The sequence below is a fragment of the Siniperca chuatsi genome, linkage group LG13 (genome assembly GCF_020085105.1).
Source record: "Siniperca chuatsi isolate FFG_IHB_CAS linkage group LG13, ASM2008510v1, whole genome shotgun sequence".
Classification (NCBI taxonomy): Eukaryota; Metazoa; Chordata; class Actinopteri; order Centrarchiformes; family Sinipercidae; genus Siniperca; species Siniperca chuatsi.
The window spans coordinates 5,358,328-5,379,197 of NC_058054.1; the positions used below are offsets into that span (position 1 = coordinate 5,358,328).

The window sequence follows — 20,870 nt, forward strand, 5'->3', positions numbered from 1 at the left end:
CACCTCAGTTAAGATGTTCTTGCCACTAGGGCTGCAATTTATGATCATTTCCATTAATTAATCTATTAAATATCTTTTGATACATCTTTTCATCCATAAATTGCCAATAAATAATGAAAAATGTGCATCATAATTTCCCAGACCCCAAGGTGACATCTGCAAATGGCTTGTTTTGTCAAAGAAACCCACAAATGTTACATTTACAATCATATAAAACTGAGAAAACTGAAGAAGCTAAAACCGGTTTGGCATTTTTGCTTCATAAATGACTGAAAGCAGTGATTTATCCAAATTGTTGTCAGTTGATTTTCTGGCGATCAACTAATTGTTGCTACAATTAGCTATTTGATTTAAATGGTTTAGAGTCCACTTGTTCTGGTTAAATTTGAACACATGGACTCAAAACCACCTTGCTTTGTGACCATTTATAGCCAATTAATGTCTATATGCTGCTGCTTGTCACAGTTAATTTTAATAGTTAAAATTGACCATGTGGTGTTGTCTGCAGGATAAAGCCAACAGTAGGAATTGTTTGCAGCTACTGTTTGATTCAGGTCTGCTTGAACTTTAAATATCAGAATCAGGATCTGAATTTGACTACACAACAGTGTAAATTTAATCTTATCTCATAGCTGATACTTGGAATTTAAAATGTGATTTGGTTCTGATAAAAACAGCTTATATTTTTATCAGTTTGACCTACTTTTAACTCTTATCTTCTCCTGTTGAACAATGCATTAGGCCGATTTCACACATTAGGATATTATAACGAGATGAAGAGTTCCTCATGCTTGGTTATAGATCGAGTTTGTTTGTTCGTGTCCACATGTTCTTTAAAAAAAAAAGCAGTCTGTCTGCATCAGTGTGACCGTGTTGGGATGCCTGTAGAGATTTAAGTTATTTTGGCCCGTATGGTTCTTGCACTCTAACCTCAACCCCAGTCACCCCTGTTTAGGAATGTGAGTGTGTGTACAGAGGTGAGTTTACGTAAGGTCCCGCGGTGGCTAACAAGGGCACTTTGGGAGAAATAGACGTAAAATGCTACATTTTACTGTTTTAAATTGATATTTAAAGACTTAAAATCAGTTGACTGTGTATGTATTTGTTGTTTGGGTCAGGATTATCCTTTATCTGAAGATTTATATGTCCCAACTGCACAAAGTGGTCAGTGAAGCTGTTAAATTCTTTATTTTCCTCATTTACAATGACAAAAATCTCATTGTTACGGCAATAAATATATGATAGACAGCGTAAACAGGCTTTTAAAACTGTCAAACACGACAAAATAGGCTGTTGACAAACCAATCTCACCCATTCAGTAGATGTTCTGGAGCTTTCAATCATATCAAATGATGAATTTGAGCACTTTAAGGACTTTTTGTCAATGTTGGCTTACAAATTGTGGTTCAGATTTCCAGTTAAGATGCAAATATTGGTATTTAAATGTTCAAAATCTATTGTAATAAATTAGAAACAAAAACGTTGACAATAAGTGCTGTTTTCGAAGTTGTTCTGTGAATTGTTCCAGGTCAGGAGCAGTGTATTGTAAAGCTTTTTTTAACCTTTAATTTGAAAAATTAGATGTAATTTGTATATTATATTCAATACCACATCATTCAATCACCACATAATGCACTGTACTGGAAATGTTTCTGAATCACACATGTATGTAGACATTTCACCAGAGAGGTCATGTGTCTGTACTGTATGCATGTGTGTGTGAGAAATAAATCTGTCTTAACAGGGATGGCTGAGAGCAGCACTGGTGTTAGACAAAGCTCTAATTATATTAGCTTAAGTAACACACTGTCCCTCTCTCTCTCACACACACACACACACACACTTTGCCTATAGACCCCCCAGCTAAGCAGATTCAGCAGATTGAATTAAAGCCTCTTGCCAAACCAACTCACATTGTCTTTTATCCAAATTCTGCAACAACTCTGATGCTATCAACCAGTGATTCCCAACCAAGGGTACATGTACTTGCCAGGGGGTGCGAGGAAAGATTTTAGCTCAATTAATTTGAAAAAATAGAAATAATTCTTTGGTTAGATAAAAAATATCTACATATTGAGTCAGCTGTAACACCTGAACACAATTTGTCGCGATTGAGAATGCATGAATAGTTAGTAATGATTGAAATAGATAGCTAAAAGTATGAATAATCTATTCAAATAGTTAACGTACGTTGTTAAACATAGTTGGCTAAAGGTAATGGATAAATGGTTGGATAGCTTAATTAATGCTCAACAGTTGAAATAGCTAAATTAATGCTAAACAGTTGAAATAGTTAGGTAAAAGTCATCGATAAATAATTGAAAAAGCTAAATTGGATAAATGGTCAAAATAGTTTGCTAAAAGTAAACTGTTGAAAGAGTTAGCTAAAGTCATGGTGGTTGAAATGTCCAGTTTTAGGCCACTCCAAGTGGTAGTATGCCTACAACACTAGCTAACGTTAGTTCAATTTTAGAACATGACGGGTGGTGTTGATGAAGGGGTACATGAGTTCATCTGACAGGGTGGAGTGGGGGGTAGATCTGACAAAAAAAGGGTGGGAACCAGTGCTATAAACAACCCTTTATCTTCTATTTGCCTGCTTTTTAAATCAATGCTGTGCCTTCTTCCTCTTAAAACTTTCAGAAAGAACTTCTATTCAAGCTTTGCTAACAGTCTCTGAGGGATCAAATTCTGACATCCTGCAGTGAAGTTATGGTTTTCGCTCGCTCTGTCCCGGTCATCACCATCAGAAATGGCCTCCAGCCGGGCCTTTGATCAGCTGAACGATCAATTGGGGCATCAGTTTGCGTCCTGTCTTTCTTTTTGGATGGAGAGGTAGCGGGACGGGGTTCAAGTTTTTCTCTCGTGCCTGCTGTGAGGGAGACATGGAGGTTGTCTCATGAATAGAAATGAGAAAAGAGCAAAAAAGGTTTTTGGATAGGAGGCTGAGGCCAGATGGAAAACAGAAAAGTGAGAGAATTTCGAGATAAACCGATGATTCGGCCGGCTAATATCCAGTGGTGTTTTACTCTCTTATTGTCTAGCTGCAGTTTCAGAGCAAGGGTACTCTTCTGGATTTGGAAGAATTGGGCCTGGAAATTGTCACGTTAACAATATTGATGATGAGCACAAAAAACAAGGATTCTGCAATCTTTTGGTGATGTCGCAAGCAAACTTTTTCCCTAATTTATTTGTGGAACTTGGAATGATGTAAGTGTGTTTGTGTCAGTCTGGCAGACCTTGTGTCTCCAGACAGCCCTCCCACACACACACAAACACTCACGTTTCCTTTTGTTCCCCCTCCCTCTTCCTTCCCCATGCTCCCCTGCTGTTAGAGTGGACACTGCCGCCTCAGAGATACTGACATGTAATTTGAGTTTGTCCGAATGCTGTTTTGAAACAGTTTCGTAAGCCCAAAGGAGAGCAGAATTTTCTCCATCCACAGAGGAGTGCATTATCCTTTAGTTAGAGTGAAAAAAGCTAAATTAGAGCTACACATGACATTAGCAGCGATTTCTGTGCCTGTGTGGGTTTGTGTGTATGAGTGTATGCATATAAGTACAGAATAAAAACATCATGCCAAAGCTAAAATGATTGGTCGATCTACAGGAACTCCACTGACAACAATTTGGGTAAAGCTCACTTATCAAAATGTCAAATATTCTCTTCCAGCTTCTCTAATGCAAAGATTTGCTACTTTTCTGCTTTGTTATTGATTCATCTTTAGGTTTTGGACTGTTGGTCAGAAAACTTGGGATCTGAGAGGCTGTGATGGGCATTTTTCACTACTTTTTGGACATTTTATAGATGAAATAATTCATGGCCTAAAAAAAAAAAGTTTGAGAGTGTTAACATCCATATTATTTTATTATCATACTAGCCAACCTTCCCTGAAATGAAATTTAAATGAAATTCAGTGACAAATTTGCAGTTTTCAGTGGGTTTCAGACGCATGTAGGGTAAGTGTGTGAATGTATGGATACTGTTAGGTAGATACTGATACTGGCCTCTAAAGTGCCACCACAGGAGCTGTTTGAAATGACTCCTTTACTACTGTGACTGACCGCCCAGCAGTGAGCAGGGACACTTTACAATGTCTGGGTGAAACTCTAATCACAATGCTCACTTGTTTTCCAACACAGATTTATGACTTTGTCTTGAGGTATTTTTTTTTTCCCAGTTCTTGAGTTTAATGATAAATTCAGCCATTAGCAACAAGAAAGTGGAGAGAAAAATACAAGAATTTAGTTCATCCAGCTAATGATGTGTGTAATAAACTTTTTAAACTCATATTAAAGGGGAAGTTAGAATGGTTTGCCCTTACGGCCTGACCACAATTCATGTGTTTTGGAATGATGCAGCTTTTGATTCACAACAGTAACTTGATAATTACCTCCTCATTTGTTGATAATTAGGACTTAACTTAAACTCATTTGCCACCCTGGGATGTGCTGAGGAACAAAAACTTCATGTCCCCTGGTATTTCAAGGCACACACAGACCACCATTTTAGTATTAGCACAAGTATAAAGATTATCCATCAATACAAAAAGATAAGTACAATAATATAAATAAATGAATAATACCTTTAAAAAAAATTAAAAGCAACATTTATAACCCATCTTTGCCACCACATCAGTGGCTATTGGTATGCAAGAAATAACTTTTAGTTCTGCGCTTTATAATTCTTGTTAATGGAGTTTTTCTGACTTTGGCAGATTTTGCTTGTATGGAGCCACTGGGCATGGAGTCGGGGGAGATTTCCTCAGAGCAGATCAGAGCCTCCTCCCAGTATAACTCCAACTGGTCCCCCGAACGCTCACGTCTCAACTACCGGGAGAACGGCTGGACCCCCTCAGATGACACCGTCAGGGAGTGGATACAGGTCAGTAATGTTCGGTTACATTAGAAGTCAAGGGATCATTTTTAGTGAGAATTCTTGAGGTCAAACTGGATTAGAAAAACTGAAATTATGTCACATTGGTCCTCATTTTAGAGTCTGATCTCAAAATGTGCGTATGCTCACTCGCTCATGGAGAAACTGTGTTCCTCAATTTGAACTTGACTGTACCGCTGAGATCTTGCTCACATCTGGTCTGAATATTGTTCACTCATTTGTACCACTTCTCTGCACGTTATAGGGACACAGAAGGAAAAAAAAAAAGCCAGCATGCATTATTAATTGAAATCTGCCCCTGCAGCACAGTTGACATTTCTTATCTTCACTGTGAAATCTGACGTAGAAGCCTGTAGTCACTGAATGTGTGTGCAGCCCACTGTTTAATTTCTTTAAACATATAGCCTATGATATCTTTTTCTGTTGACGATTCAGTTTGATAAACTAACTGCTGTACAGGTTTCATTTAAAGGCTGCATTTAAATCAAGCACGTGTGATTCAGTGTATTTGACCACTGGAGCTTTTCTAATTTTGCTCAGTTTCTTCAGGCAGGATACAATGTGATTTGTAACTGCTCTGAGAAGCCCAAAAATGTGAGTTTCTATCATCTATCGTAAGGTTAAAGACTTTACAAATTGTGAAATATAAATATACATAAATATATTGTATAATATTGTGTAATTATACACACCATGTTTGTGCATTTTGTCTTGTCTTTTTTCTTGTTACAAGACTATACTAGATTGTAGTTTGTTAATCAATAGAGTTTGCTCTCTAAATGTTTAGTAAGACATACACCATTGCATTGCATGAATTCTACTACTGTCTCATTTAGTTATGTTTGTTAAGAAACTGAATTACCAAGATGTCAGTTCACTAAAATGGAAATTTGTCAGAGAGAGAGAGAGAGGGAGAGAGAGCTAGGGGTTAAAAAGTCAATTTAGCGTAACTATGCTAGCCTGTGGCTTTCTGTCCAGCTAGTTTCAGCTCTCTTGCGTTAGCTGTGTAGTTCGCTGTCTCTGTGGTAGACAATGACTTCTAGAGCTCAGAGCCAAGCCAGAGTGCAGTTACTGCTATTTGATTCATTTTTGTTTTTGTTCTGTATTCTGTTTTATTAATTTTACATACATGGAAATTTTACATTTCTATGGTATAATACTTTTTTATATGGTAAAACATATAAAAAGAATGTGTCAGCTTTAGGTCTCAACTCAGTTTGGACCAAATACGTAGGTACTACCTTTTGTATGACCAACAAACTGAGGGAAAACATGGTCATCAAGATAAGTTGAAAATCTTTGGCACGCATGAACAAAGTCAAACCAAAGTCTGACTGATGCTCACATCATATGTTTTTTCCTGTGCTCTTGAACACCCCTGAAGAGTGCAGTTCATCACATTTAGCTAAAATCACAGGAACCAGAATCTGATTTGTTTGGATTCCTCTTGGCGCCAAATTATCAGACCTGACAGAATGACAGCTCACCGAAACTTTAGCTACTCATGAGTCTCACTTAAGATTGGGCTTTGTAAACAACAAGCATGTGCTTTTCCTAATATGGTTTGGACCAAAGGAAACTAATGCTAGGTGAGATCGCCCCCTCAGATAGACCTATAAGGTGTGGCTGGAGTCCAGGACTGTCCCATTGTCCAGGACAGGAACTCATAGAGGAAGACTCACAATGCCCCTCGCAGTAAGAACAGACCCTCACTTCCTTCCTGTGGGGGTTACAACAGGAAGTAGACAGGAAGATGGCCTCGGTGCCGAATTAGTAGTAGGGGCTCTCTATTGTCTGTCTGGGGACTTCTTTTAGCTACTGGGCCACAGCTGAGCCCTCTGGGATGTAATGATATGAAGGACAGTGTTTTAATAAAGGTAAATTGGTTCGTATGTGGAGAAAGCCTGACTATACCAGAAGGTTGTCTAATACGCTTTACCAAGGATGCTTTCTGAAATGTTTGAAATGTATTTTCTAGAAGGAGGTGTTTTTAGAAATAAAGAATGTTGCATTTAAGGACACATTTTAGAAATTAAACAAGAAATAACACTTTGGTTTTAAGTGCTATATCAGACTTTGCTCACAAATGAATATATCATTACCATCATCACTATGATATATATTTAGGTAGGGATCATATTGATATTTTACTTCCAACTTACAGGAAAGCTAAAATATCCCTACCAACATTTTGGCTTGTAATCAACACATTATAATTTTGGTTTCATGCTATAGACAAGCAGAGTCAGAGCTCATGCAATAGCCTGAGCAAGGCTAGATTACCAACCAGGCAAAGTAGGAAACGGTCCTCTGGACCCAGAGGCCCCAGGTTTACTGTGTGGCAGTTAGTTTGTGGTGATTTGATGAACAGTATAATAGACAGTATTCCTGCAGATGAGTACTGGTTGTTTTTTTTGGCCCTCTGGGCAAAATATTATGAAGCTGCCACATGTGATCTGCCATGTGTGCTATACCTGATGGGTACTGAAACACAACAAGATGGATACACAAATCACAGACGGTGGGTGGAATCGGGGGCGTCACTAGGGGCCCACAGGCAGGCAATCCAAGAAACCATTGGACAGAAATGTTTTCTTTTTGTTTATATAGAACTATTTGTTTGTATTGTCTTATTACAAACTCCTCTGTGCTGTCAGAGAGTAATGGTAATGTCCAAGTTCAGGTCAGGGGAGGGGATAACTCATTCAAACTCAAAAATGAGCTGTGAGCCCCTTTTGACCCTCTGTTCCTTCCCACTCTCTGTTGATGGTGATGTGTGATCTTAATTATGTTTTGTCGCAAATGCTACCTGGCCCCAGGTTTGCCATGTTTCAGTTATTTTGTGGAATAAACCTTTTAAATACAGTATCGGCTGACATAATAAAAGTCTTAAAACTAAATCTATGTTTTGGCCCCTCTATAATTGCCCCAGATAATACAGGACCTTTCGTAAGTGTCATTTTAGGTGCTATTGTGCTTTAGTTGTGCATATTGCCAGAAACAATCTGCAATCAGTCAAATGATCACAAGCCAAGGCACATAGTGAAGCTGGAGCTTTGGGGGCCCCGTAGGGGCCTGGGGTCCTCGGGCAGTTGCCTGCTTTACCCACCTGGTAATGTATCCATGCTTTTTAATACCTTTTCTGGCAGTTTACAGCACGCAAACATTGTTTACTAAAATAACCATAACATAAGCAGTAATTGACCTGCCTCCTTGACATGGTCCAATCCACCCTTGTGTCTTTACTGTACCAATGTTGAAACAAACGCTCTTCTATGCAAATACAGTACAGAAGCTTTCAAATCCTCTCGACTGTATTGTTTTGAGCCCTGAAATAAAAACCTACCAAGTCTTTTTTATTAAAGTAACTCCAAAACTTACAGGCCCATTTCCCATGATATATAAAAAATGGAGAGGTAAAAAGCATGGATATGCCTTCTCAGCAACAACTGTACTAGTGCTTCAGTGTTTTCCATAAGGACACACTGCCTGTAGATACTAAAGGAGGTGACGACACTCCTCGTTCAGTTCACCGGTCATGAGATTTGCACCAGGGCCTCTCAGTCATGCGCTCACTCCTCACGCCCGAGGCTAGAAGCTACCGGGTCCAGTTTGGTGTGTGTGGACAGATTTCTATATGTGTATGTTTCTCTGTTGTTCAAGTAAAGCTGAGGAAACAGCAGACCATCCTGCTGCCACGGTGATTTATAGCCTCAGAACCAGTTCTGTTGCGCGCCCCCAGACTCCGTGAGGCATTTGAGTTATTACTGGTTGTTTTTGTGAAAATTATTTTCCATTTTATTTGATTAAGTGCGGTGCGTGGCCAACTCCACACAGCTTGGTTTGCCTTATGGCTTTCCATTTATCTTACTTGTGAAGAAAATTATGACTTAGTTAATTCTTTCATGCCTGCCTCCTCCACTATAAACACCTCTATTACTCATTTAAAGGCATTTATATTTTATTGATGCTATTTTCAGGTGACTATTCATAATGTTGTTGGGGTGATGTTACCCAGTGGCAATTTGGATGGCGGCAGACAGTGAGCTCATTATCTATCTTTATGATAAATCTGTAATCATATTTTGCACTGTAGTGACTCATTTCATCAGCATACTGGATATTTGCAATGAAATGTAAAGCCTCCAAATCTGTAAACCACATTTCTATGCAAGTAAGGACTGACAGAAGAATTAACTGTAATGCTCAAGAAGAAATACTAAAATTTTACTTGTGTAGCAATAAAATGACCAAAGTAGAAACTTGTGCAAAGTAAAATGAGCTTTAAAAGTAACTTTTAATGTGAAAATTATAGATCAATCCATACTTAATATGAGAAAAGATCATTAAAAATAGAGTTCGTAATTATTCAACAAACTGAACGGCATAAATAAAGTGAAGTACAAATCCACGTTTCAAGCAACTTGACTCCATCTTATACACACGCAAGTAATACTACCGTCTTTAAAAATGCTAAAAAAAATCTGATCAGATACAAAAACAAGAGGGATTTGTTATTTTTAAGACTGCATTCAAGCTTTATTTGTACAAATGTGGCTCAAAAATGGCCAGTAGGTGCATCTTTACAAGTTGTAGTAAATTGACTTGTTATTGAATACCATGATATAAGCCCAGGAAAGGCTTCCTTCCCTTCTTGACTTCAGGTATTTTTAGACACCCTGCTGTTTGTCTTCAGGATCTCTTTGACGCCACCAGGAAGAGGTCAGCGACGTGCATCTGGAGAAAACATTTGGGCCCGGTGTGAGCAAGATGTGTTGTCGAAGCCGGGGCAGGGGAAAATTGAAAGACAAAAGATCCTCCAGAGAGCATTAAAGAGTCTCGCTATCCAGAGCACACCTCTGGAGGAATGTCACGGTGATCTTCCAGAGAGAGAAACCTCAACACAAATCAGACTTATTAACATGGAGACGTACGTGCGAGGCCGTGTCTGAGTTTTGTTTAAGCACATCAGTGGTTGTGGTGAAGAATTCAAGTGTCTTTGCGTTGTGCTAATCAGAAATCTAATTTCTTAAGCATTGAGAGGGGAGAGACAAAAAAGTGATGACATGGTAGTTATGTCATTCATCAAAGAAAATAAAGCCCCCGAACCAAGTAGATCTAATTAGTCTGATGTTCATTTTGGATAGAAACCTCGAGGCAACTGAAAGAAAGTATTTCAGAAATGAGAACTAAATTCCTTCTTTTTCATCAATGCCAATGAGTCATTTAGAAATTTTGTAATGAGGTTTTAAGATTCCAGTGGTTATAAAAGTCAGCAGATACATTCACAAAAACATGACTATGTGATTTTCCAGCAAGAATTTAAAGGACCATACCAATGTTTTTGCAAGTTTTAGCTCTTTAATTAGCCGTGTATTCATGTAATTATTAGGGGACAGGGTTGCCTAATTAGTGTTTTAAATTTTTGTGCATGAAAACCTCGAGGCTGCAAAAAGAAAGTATTCTGGAAATTAGAAAAATAAGTCCTACTTTCTGATGAATGGAAAGGTGTCATTTTGAAATTGAGATTCCGTGTCAGTTGAAAATGATGTTGGTAGGATGGATACATCACTCTTTACTGATTAGTTAGGGCAAAACAAAACAAAATAACCCCCTCTTCCCAACAAGAAATCGGCTAACATGAACACAATGTCATGTTGAATGAATGAAATAAAACAAAATGGCAAATGAGTCTGATTATTATGCTAACATAATCCTGTAAACGTCCAAAAATATTGTCAGTCATGCGGAAAGAAAAACTTTCTTCTCCCCATGCAATCCACTGCATCCCCAGAGTACCGCACTTTCTTAAGTAAACACTAAAACCTCAGATGAGAATTGAGTAATTGAGGCTCTTTCTTTTACTATCACTGTTAAAGCAGTATCCTGTTTTGGCAGGAAGTAGCAGTGTTTTTTGTTCAATCTCATTTAGCCACACTTGACTGAATTATGTCCCCTTCCTGCATTTTGTTCCAGTCATTAAAAAGCTCTAAGTGTGACAATTGTCTGTGACATAAATGTAGGCACTGCTAAGTGTTGTTAATTAGAAGATGGAAGAGCAATTAGCCTTAGTCATTTGATGGAGGAAGTCTGGAGAACAGAGCTTTGACCGGCCGCTACAATAAAACATGTAACGACTGCCACGGCTGGCCAATGGATCACTGTAAGTGCTGAGGCTTTTCCTGTTTAAACTGGGGCAACATCATCAATTCTGTTTTATTCAAAAACAATTTTCTGTTGTTTTTTTTTTCACTTTTAAAACTGTTTAAAACAAAGGTGATGCCATCAAAATTGATTGTTTTGTTTCACCAGCACTGGAGAACCCAAAGATATTCAGTTTACTGTCGCGAAAGACAAAGCAAACCATCAAATTCTCACAAGTGAGAAGCTGGAGTTAGTGATTGTTTGGCATTTTTACTTGAAAAGTGATTTAAACGATCAGTGGTACATATTTGGTACACCGTCTTCACCTTTATCTTACCACGTTTCTGAGAATTGCCCAATCCCCTTACAGGAAAAGTGACCTGTCTCATGGCTGCGTTACATTCTGACCAATAGAGAAATATGTCTCCCTGTATGATCATTAAATCGCAGCTCTAGAAAGAAGCCTTTGCCCTTTGATTCTTAGGGACAACAAAACCTGTTTTTACCATAGACTAGTGTTGCCCAAACTGGGGTCAGGACCAAGGTAAATCAAAGGGGTCATAAGATGATTCAAAGGATAAGAAAGAAAGAAAAATATTACTGTTACACAAAATAATTTCTTTTCTTCTTTCATCTCTTAAGGCCTCTAAAAAGCCTTTAAATTCATCAATCTAAGATCGAATCACTCTTTGGTTGAACTGCTCACAACACCGAGGACACAACCTGTGATAGGGTGTCACAAGTAGACATTGAAAACCACTTTACTTAAGTTCTTAACCAAACTCTTGATGCTATAATGAACAACAGAAATTATTTAGTAGCTTGTTTATCTAATTTCACAGCCAAACTTACTATACACAGTGCCTTTGTTACATACAGTGTGTGTGGTGTTCGGGGGATACGTCTCGTGGGAATTTAGAGCAGAATACAGCTGGGAACGCCAGCGAGCAATCCCACGAAACATCGTTTCCCAGGGGTCTCCCTGTCAGTCTCAGAGCCCACACAGACCCATGAGAAGCTATTTTCCTCCCTTTTCCTGAAAAAGCAACAGTGGGAGAAGTTAAATAACGGCCTCTGGTCCCTTCCCATGTACAGTATCACAGCGGCGACGTCTCTATGGTAATATAATTACACACCATATATTACAGGCATCCCACATACTGAAGCGCTGTGTATTTTGGTATGCAACTGATCATTTCCAAACTCAACAAACAAGCAATTTCATTTAGTTGAAGTGGAATGAAATGTAAGTCAAATGGAGTGTCACCTCATTTAATACGCAGTTGTGAAAATAAATACATTCCACTTCATTTTTTAATGCAGTTTGGATGAACTTGATGTGATAACTATATATGGAGCTACATTCTGTCTTGGTGGAGTATTCTTAATTTTAGAAAGGTTTTAGTATTTGTGGACAGTATGTGAATCACTGATTTAAAAAGACAACTGTAAGGCGTTCTGTTATCGCTACTGCTTTCTTTGATGATGACTATCTTTTTTATTAATCTTTTTTTATCTTTTTCTTTTCAAGCACTGAACTTTTTCTGGATGCTTCTTTTTGCTGCAGTGAGATTAAAAAGTCTTTTTTTATCTGTTAGTTAGCCTTTGAATCATAATTTCATGAGAAAAGTAGCAAAAGTATAGCCACGAGATGCGATAATGTCACTGTAATTTCACTTGGAGTTACTTATTTTAAGAATTGCTTTGAACAAGTGAAACTGCTTGTGAAATAAGGATGAGCACACTTTTACCACTTAACAAATACTTACAAATTACCACTTTGTCAGATTTGTTTAAAACCAAAAACAAAATTAAAACACTTCCAAAAATGGACGTTTTATAAGGTGGAATGTTCTCTATTGTTAGGACGTCGGACGAGTTTGTCCTGAGACTTGGGTGACTCTGTTAGTGAGGTTGTTTACTTACCGGGAGTTCTAACTCAATCAGACACAAGACAATACGTTTAGTCAGTCTAGTCATACAGTCAAACTGGGAAATTCCCCTCAGCACCAGAGAAATGTTGGCTATTTTAAGCTGTGACAGCTAATCGCCTTGTTTTAGCAGACAACTGCCATGGTCTGTAAAGTTTTTAAGAATCAAAAAGTAGCTATTTGTCAGAAAAAACTAAACGGCAGGTGGAGATTGAGTGAAACTACATATTCACTGTTTGAATAAAGATTGCCAATAAAGTAGTACTTAAGATAATAATCTGAAAACCTGTACTTACAAACTTGTGCTTTACATAATCTCTATTATGAACTTTGTCTGTAGGCTGCATTGATTTTGTACCTGTTTATGTGCATACACAGACTGTCATGTCCTTAAGGTAGCCATATGGGTCCAGCTAATGGCTAGGAACTGAGTTTCCAGATGTGTGACATGGAAACCTTAACATAACTAGTTTGTTCTGGTTAATGTGTGTGGAATTTTTTTTTTTTTGCCTGAGAATTTATATTTTTCTACATCTAACTTTTGTGTTTTGACCATAGTTTTGAGCTAAATCATTAGCACAAGTTCTTGCTAGTTGTGTCTCAACATTAACTAGCCTGCTGGCTAGTTAGTGTAGCTAGCGAAGAGTTTCTTTGGGTTAAACCCTGACGTTTTGACCCTAACCTCTGACATTTTGGGAAATATGATTTTATTATCCTACCCAAAGTCAGATGGGGATGGTCTTAAGCCTAGCTTAAAGAGAGCACAAAGACTAGAAGCAGGAAGAGACTGCTTGCCTTTTTAATGTTACGTTTTTACAAGTTAGTGAGGTAGCTACTATTACATCCAAGAATAATGGGGGTTTTATCTAGAGGTACAACCTGGCAACCCAGCTCACGCATCTCTTTTAAATTTCTGTAAAACTAGCATATTTCCTAAAATGTTGACATTTGATTGAGCTGCCTCTTTTCAAGTTTGGGAGTAATGTTATAAACTTGGGCTAAAGACAAAACAGTGTACCATGCAGCTATTATTATTATTATTATAATTATATTATTATTATTATTATCCAGTTGTTATATGTTTTGTCCTTATTCACGCACAGTCTCTCTCATGAAATCTGCTGTTGGTCACAACCTCTCAACCTAAAGGGTTACAAACCCACACACACATACCACAGGTCACACACTAGTCATTAGTGATGTGGGTAGACAACCGTAAAATTGATTCTGAGTTGGTTCCCACACACACACACTCACGCACATACTGTCTGTTATGCTCTAAATGAGTTTGATGTCACACACACTCCTCAGTATCTCAGAAAACAGACTCTTCCGGACATTCTTGTGGATCAGCAGCCTGAGGCTCAAACCTCAGTGTACCCCCGACTCAAGGGGCCTGAATTAAACACATGTCACGTTCCATCCCTTTCTGGGATAAGATTGTTTTATTGATGATGAGAGAACACAGTATAAATAATAATTGTATCAAATCAAATGTCAATAAATAGCACAAAGGGAATTACCTAAGAAAAGTTTATGTCACGTCTGATACCATTTTCTCTCTTTTTTACTATAAATTTTTAAAACAGAAAACACTTCAGGGTTTCACATTGTAGCCACAACGGAAACTAAAATGATCGAGAGGATTTTAAACTGTCAGCATCTCCTTTCACCATGTTTAAGTGGATATTTGTAGAGAATAAGATTAAGCAGAGTACTCATGACTAACAACACTTGTCAGCAGTTTGGTAGTGGACTATACTGACTGCATAATGTTCCTGTAAAGGTATTCATTATGTGGTAGAGAGGCGGTTGTCTTAACAAATGGGGCTGCCTATCTCTCCAGTATCCTGCTCTGATTTTTCTCTGTCTACTTATGGACGGATCACAGTATAATTAATGAGATCTGAGCCTCTTGTTTCTCATATGCTTCAAGTGAATCATGGTACAAGACAGTGTTGTATTTGTAGGAGGATACCTTGGCTTTTTATGTATAAGTTAATAATACATTTAAACTTTCAAATTATATTTTGTTTGTAACATCCAAGAAGAAACTTGTCAGGAGAAAATGTGCTTCTTTTTGTTACACACTTTGACACTTTAAGATCTGCCTAGAACTCACACACAACCTTGTGCTTGAGCAGACTGGGGTTAAATCAGACTTTAAAATCCAAAACTATTGCAACATTTGGCATTCATTTCCTTTCTTTAGTGCTTTTTGACAGTACTTGTTGTAAGAGGGGAAAGCCTTTATCATTTGCTGTCTCCATCTGTATTTTCCATCACAAATCTAATTCTTTAACCTCTAGGCCAGAGGTTCCTGCCAGATGTCAAATTCATGATTTTTATTTTGTCAAATTACTTGAGTTACTCTGAGTACATTGTGACAACTGCAGAAGTATCCCCTGGTGTACCTCGCCTGTAGTCCTGTCTAAATTTTTCCATTGACCTGTCCTTACCGTATTTACTGTGTTTCCAGGTGGATTTGGGATTTCTCCGATTTGTTACAGCCATCGGGACGCAGGGAGCGATCTCAAAAGAGACCAAGAAGCACTACTATGTTCGCTCATACAAAGTGGACCTGAGCTCCACCGGAGAGGACTGGGTCACCGTGAAGGAGGGCTCAAAGCAGAAGGTAATGATGAGTCGTTTATGCTGTAACAACCCACATCTATCTGATACTGATTAGTAATGAAGGACTCTGCATTCTAATCAATGGGGAGAGAAATGTAGATGGCTGAATCAATGTTTTCCAAGGCTGACAGCATTTGGCAACATCCCTTATCTGAGCCTTGACTGAAATGAGTGTGCTGAAAGTCTGCTTTGCATCCTGCTTCTCTCATCAAAGTTATAATCCATTTCTTCTGAGGAACATTGGTGTTGAAGCTGTCTTGGTGACATTGGTGCAGAGATAAATTGATAGCTTCCAGAGTTTCTCATTAAGCGGCGTATTGACGTGTTACAACGTGCTAGCAACAAACAAATCATGTCAAAGTCTCAACTACTATTAAATCAAGCCTGAAAAGTTTACCAGGGTGCTAAATTTGGCTCCAGTGCCTCATGTTTAACAGCCAGTTTCAATATATGTCAGTATAAGTCAAACCAGATTCTGCTTAAACCACGACACACCAGGAGTTTATTGTAGTAGGTAGCAGTAGTAGAGGGAATAATCGCAGTAGCAGCAGCAACAAAAGATAGTGTCGTTTTTGCTGTTGCAGTAGTAACAGTGGATACATTAGTAGGAACAGCAGATGACACAGTTGAAGTTGAAGTTGAAGTAGTGGTGGTGCCAGTGGCAGTAGTGGTAATACCTCTAATAGCAGCAGTACCAGCACCCATTTCAGTAGCAGTAGAAGTAGTAGTGGTGCAACAAACAAACAGTAGAAGCAGCAGCAGTAGTAGTAGTAGAAGGTGCAGTGGTAGTTTAGTTGTACAGTACTGAGTAGTACTGGTGGTAGTAATACTTCTATTGCAGCAGTAGTAGCATTTGCTTCAGTAGTAATAGTAGTAGTAGTGGCAATGTTGGTCAAGCTGTAGTAGTAGTAATAGTAGTGGCAGTGGTAGTAAAATCAGTAGTAGTACTACCAGCAGGAGCGGTGTTAGTAAAAGCAGTGGTAGTAGTAATAGTAGTAGTTGTAGTAGTAGTTAGCAACAGTTGTACTGCCACTGCAACAGTTTCATTGGCAGAAACACTAGTGATAGTAATATCAGTAGCAGAAGTAACAAAATACAGTAACAGAAGCACTAATGTCTCATTTATTTTTCTGTGTTTTCTCATCTTCAGATCTTCCAGGGGAACCATAACCCGACGGACGAGGTTCACGCCTTCCTCCCCAAACAGACTCTGGCTCGCTACATTCGCATCCGCCCCATGTCCTGGGAGCAAGGCATCTGTATGCGCTTTGAGATCTACGGCTGCAGAACATCAGGTGACGTTAGCAAACACTTACAGTACACAAACCCACACATACTGTACATGATATGAGGTTACACTCCCAGCTTGAATTCTTGATGCATTGATTTAGATTTTTCAATAACTCTGGCACATCCTGTTAGTGCTGGAATCCACACACTTTTATATTTCATTAATACAGTATATTTCATGCATTTTCTTTCTTAATTAACTTTCCCTGTCACCACAGGGATCATTAAAGTTTAATGTAATCTAAATCTTATCTAATCTAACACACACATATGCAGTGTGGGTGTATGTGCTCACACTGCCCTCTTTTGATTTTCACTTCCATTTATATTATAAATTTACATATATATATATATTAATATAATATATTATTAAGCATGTAAACACCACAGAGGGACAGAACTTGCCAGCTCACTATTTTATATTAAAAATGTAACTTTACAGTTTAGTTTTGACTCATTTTCTCCATTTTCCATGAAAAATTTATATTATTTTGAGACATTTCTTATCTGTTTTTAGTGCTATTTTCTATCTATTGTGCTATTCTTGCCACCACCATCGAAATGTGGCGCCGCAATATCATAAACTTCACTCACTTTAACTCAAAGACGACGACCCCCCCCCCCTTAAAAAAGTAAGCTCCCCCGAAAGCCATGGTATAGTTCGCACATTGCAATTTTACAAAGAAAAAGGTTCTTTTACACACATTACATTCACTTCCCTAACCCTGGGATGCATTTCTACAAACACTAAATGTATCTTTACTAAGGAAATAGACAAAGTAATGTTAACACCTCATGTGAGAAGACAAACTCTGGAGTGACAGTCAAGAACACTTCTTGACAAGTTTTACCTGCTTTTGGCACTGGACGCCTGTTCTTTTCGCACCATACACTCTCGCTTTAACAACGTTTTCTCACTTCGTGAATCAAACTAACATCTTTTTGGCTGCTGGACGAGAATCTCCTGCTGCTCTCTGCTGTTTTAAAATAATCACATTCAAGGCGAATGCAAACTCCCACAAAAGGACACCATTATTCATTACAGAGGAGCAGAGGAAAAGCATGCTGCGTCATTACTCATCCTCTAACATTATATAAACCTCAGTCCTTGATGTGCTACAAGCAACTCTCAGTAGGAGAACTCCATAAAGCAGATATTAGGCTCTTACTCATAGGAGAACAGGCTGTAGAGTGCTAGACAGGTGATTCAGGAGATGTAATAACACAATTGGGAAACCAGGAAAGTGTGCGTGTAGTGAGCAAGTACTGAACGTGATACATAATTTTCATTCACTCCAAAACTCGTAACCTTATATTTTGTCTTAATTTTAACATACATTTAATCCAATTTCTATACTTAATCTTAAGACAAAGTCCTAATTCAAAACATGTGATTTAAAGAAGTGATAAAATACATGAAAGACAAGCTCATTCTTGTCCATTTAACCTATTTTTTCTATCCCTGGGAGGACATTTGGTACTCATGAGCACAGAAGCACAAGAACACACACAGACAGTACTGTAGGGGGTTTCCATAAAGAACACTGAGGAGCTTTAAATTCACATTGTGGAGGAATTTACATCCTCAGGAGCTGTTGTTAAGCGCCAGATATAACTCTGGAAACATTTGTCAAATACAAATATCACACTGAGACCACGGCTGTTTGAGCCCGGATATTAGTTCTTGCTTGTTGTGGATAATGGCTTTAACTTGGCTCATAATGATCAGACCATTGTGTCCACATATTATAGAGTTTCATTAAGTTTTGTTATTCCGAGAAAACTAAAAGCACAGCTAAAGTTTCTCAATTATCCAGTAATTAACCCAGTATATTTTCTAATACTTGAACAACATTAGAGAAAGCAGACGGAGCTGGTTGTCATCCCCTTCAACAGGCGAGTCTGTCAGTGTCAAGGGCCCATGAGACAAGACTTTGAAGCGCCAACATTTTCCAAGGATTCTGCCACCAGCTGCCTCTTTTGACTCAAAGGTCAAGGTCACTGTGACCTCAAAATGACCTTGACAAACACGTTTTTGGCCATAACTCAAAAATGTATGCTGTAATTATGACAAAATTTCACACAGATCTTTAATGGGATACAACAAGGAAGTGATGATGTTTTTTACCCAAAAGGTCAAAGTCTGGACCGACATGGATGTAAACTGCAACTTGACTGGTTGGCGGAGGCATACAACCGCTGGGTGGAAATTCTAGTTTTCCCTGTCAAAGTTTTCAGGGAAGTTTTTCCTCATTCAATCAGGGGACTAAGAACAAAGAGTGTTGTATGTTGTAGAGATGGTAAAGCCCTTTGTGGCAAATCTTTCATTTAGAGTATATAAATAATTGGCTTTACTTGACTTGACTTGATCCTGGAAATACATCCAGGCTCAACAGAGTTGAGGTCAACGTTTTGCTCACTGGAATGATTAAGGCCATGTTCGGGCCAACTTGAGCCCTGTGTGAAAAAACGCAGCTCCTCATTCATTTAAATGATAAAGTGGGGAGACCAACGCAGAGGGCAAAAAAGTTGAAGCTGGCTCAGCTTTCACCACAACACAACATCATCTGGGAAGGCCCTTTGCCCACTCAAATTCATGCAAGTGCACAGTCACAGTAGATTACTTTGAAACACGTACAGTGTATTTCAGTTTACCTCCCGATTGTCGAGACAAAAGATAAAATGATAACTTAGAGTAGAACAGTAGAAGTTGTAATAGTAATACCAAAGGGCATATCCTATACTCTGCACCGACAAACATATGAACACCTCTGTCTACGTAGACACCTTATGTAGTATAAACAGAACCATGTGCACGTCTGCTCTCCATGGCCACATCCATTTTGGAGTGTAGAGTAGTCATACCAGTGCTAGTAGTTATATCAGTATTAATTGTAGTAACAGTAGAGCTACAAGTAAAAACACAAGTTGTCAACATTAAGGTCATTTGCTCAAAACAATGCAATATTAAATCAGTCCTCATACATGCTTATACATAGAAAAAAGCTACATCATTCCATGTTCAATTCAAACAAACTCATCCCAGAGATGATAAATGTGTCTTTGGTGTTTTTACTCTTGAGTTTAAACACTGCAGCAGCGCCCAGGGGGCATCAACTAAAACCGCTGACTAAAGCATTGACAAGATAAGGATGGCAGTAGCCTTTCTTATCATACTGTACGCCTTTCAAAAGTTTCTTATCCAGCGCTGTTTCCCTATTTCTCTCTCTGCACAGACTACCCATGTTCAGGGATGCTGGGGATGGTGTCAGGTCAGATCTCAGATGCTCAGATCAGCGCCTCGTCATACGCTGACCGGGGCTGGGTGGCTGAAAACGCCCGCTTATTGACGGGGAGATCGGGCTGGACCGGGCAGCAAACCAAGCAGCCCTTCAGAAATGAGTGGCTACAGGTGGGTTTAATACTAAACTTTGAAAGCTTAATGATGGCTAATGGTGTGGTAAATGGTCAAACAGATGACCTGGGATCAAATTTCAGCCAGATACTGAATCCCTACATACCTTGTATTTTTTATGGTGTAATTGGGTTTTGTTTCATTTCTGCTGCAAGAAACGACTTATTTCACCAAAAAAGAATTACAATTACAGTACATTCATCAGTAAGTCAGCCAGTCAGTGAGTCAGATTGTCTGTCAGTCAGTCACTTAAGGCTGCTAGTCGTTTAGTTAAGAGTAAAACCGCCGATTTTTCTCCTCTCTCGTCCTCCCTGGCAGGTGGATCTGGGCCAGGACAAGATGGTGAGTGGCGTGGTGATCCAGGGAGGGAAACACCGCGACAGGAACGTCTTCATGAAGAGGTTTAGGGTGGGCCACAGCCTGGACGGAGAGGACTGGATCATTGTCAAGGAGGATAACACCACCAAGCCCAAGGTTGGTTGGACATGTGCATACATAATATGCCTTCAATCTGCGTTTGACTGCTGTCACAGGTATTTCCATACGTATTACTGCTAAAA

At 38.7% G+C, this 20,870-nt stretch overlaps 1 protein-coding gene across 3 annotated transcripts in view; it reads left to right on the forward strand.

The window, feature by feature from the left end:
• The window catches only part of LOC122886584 (neuropilin-1a-like), an 82,311-nt gene that overhangs the window by 39,451 nt on the left and 21,990 nt on the right, over positions 1 to 20,870 (forward strand). For all 3 annotated transcript variants that reach the window (XM_044218959.1, XM_044218958.1, XM_044218960.1), the window contains exons 6-10: positions 4,718 to 4,884; positions 15,451 to 15,606; positions 16,756 to 16,900; positions 20,132 to 20,307; positions 20,629 to 20,784. In XM_044218959.1, coding sequence (XP_044074894.1) covers positions 4,718 to 4,884; positions 15,451 to 15,606; positions 16,756 to 16,900; positions 20,132 to 20,307; positions 20,629 to 20,784 — 800 coding nt within the window. The remainder of the gene's footprint in view (positions 1 to 4,717; positions 4,885 to 15,450; positions 15,607 to 16,755; positions 16,901 to 20,131; positions 20,308 to 20,628; positions 20,785 to 20,870) is intronic.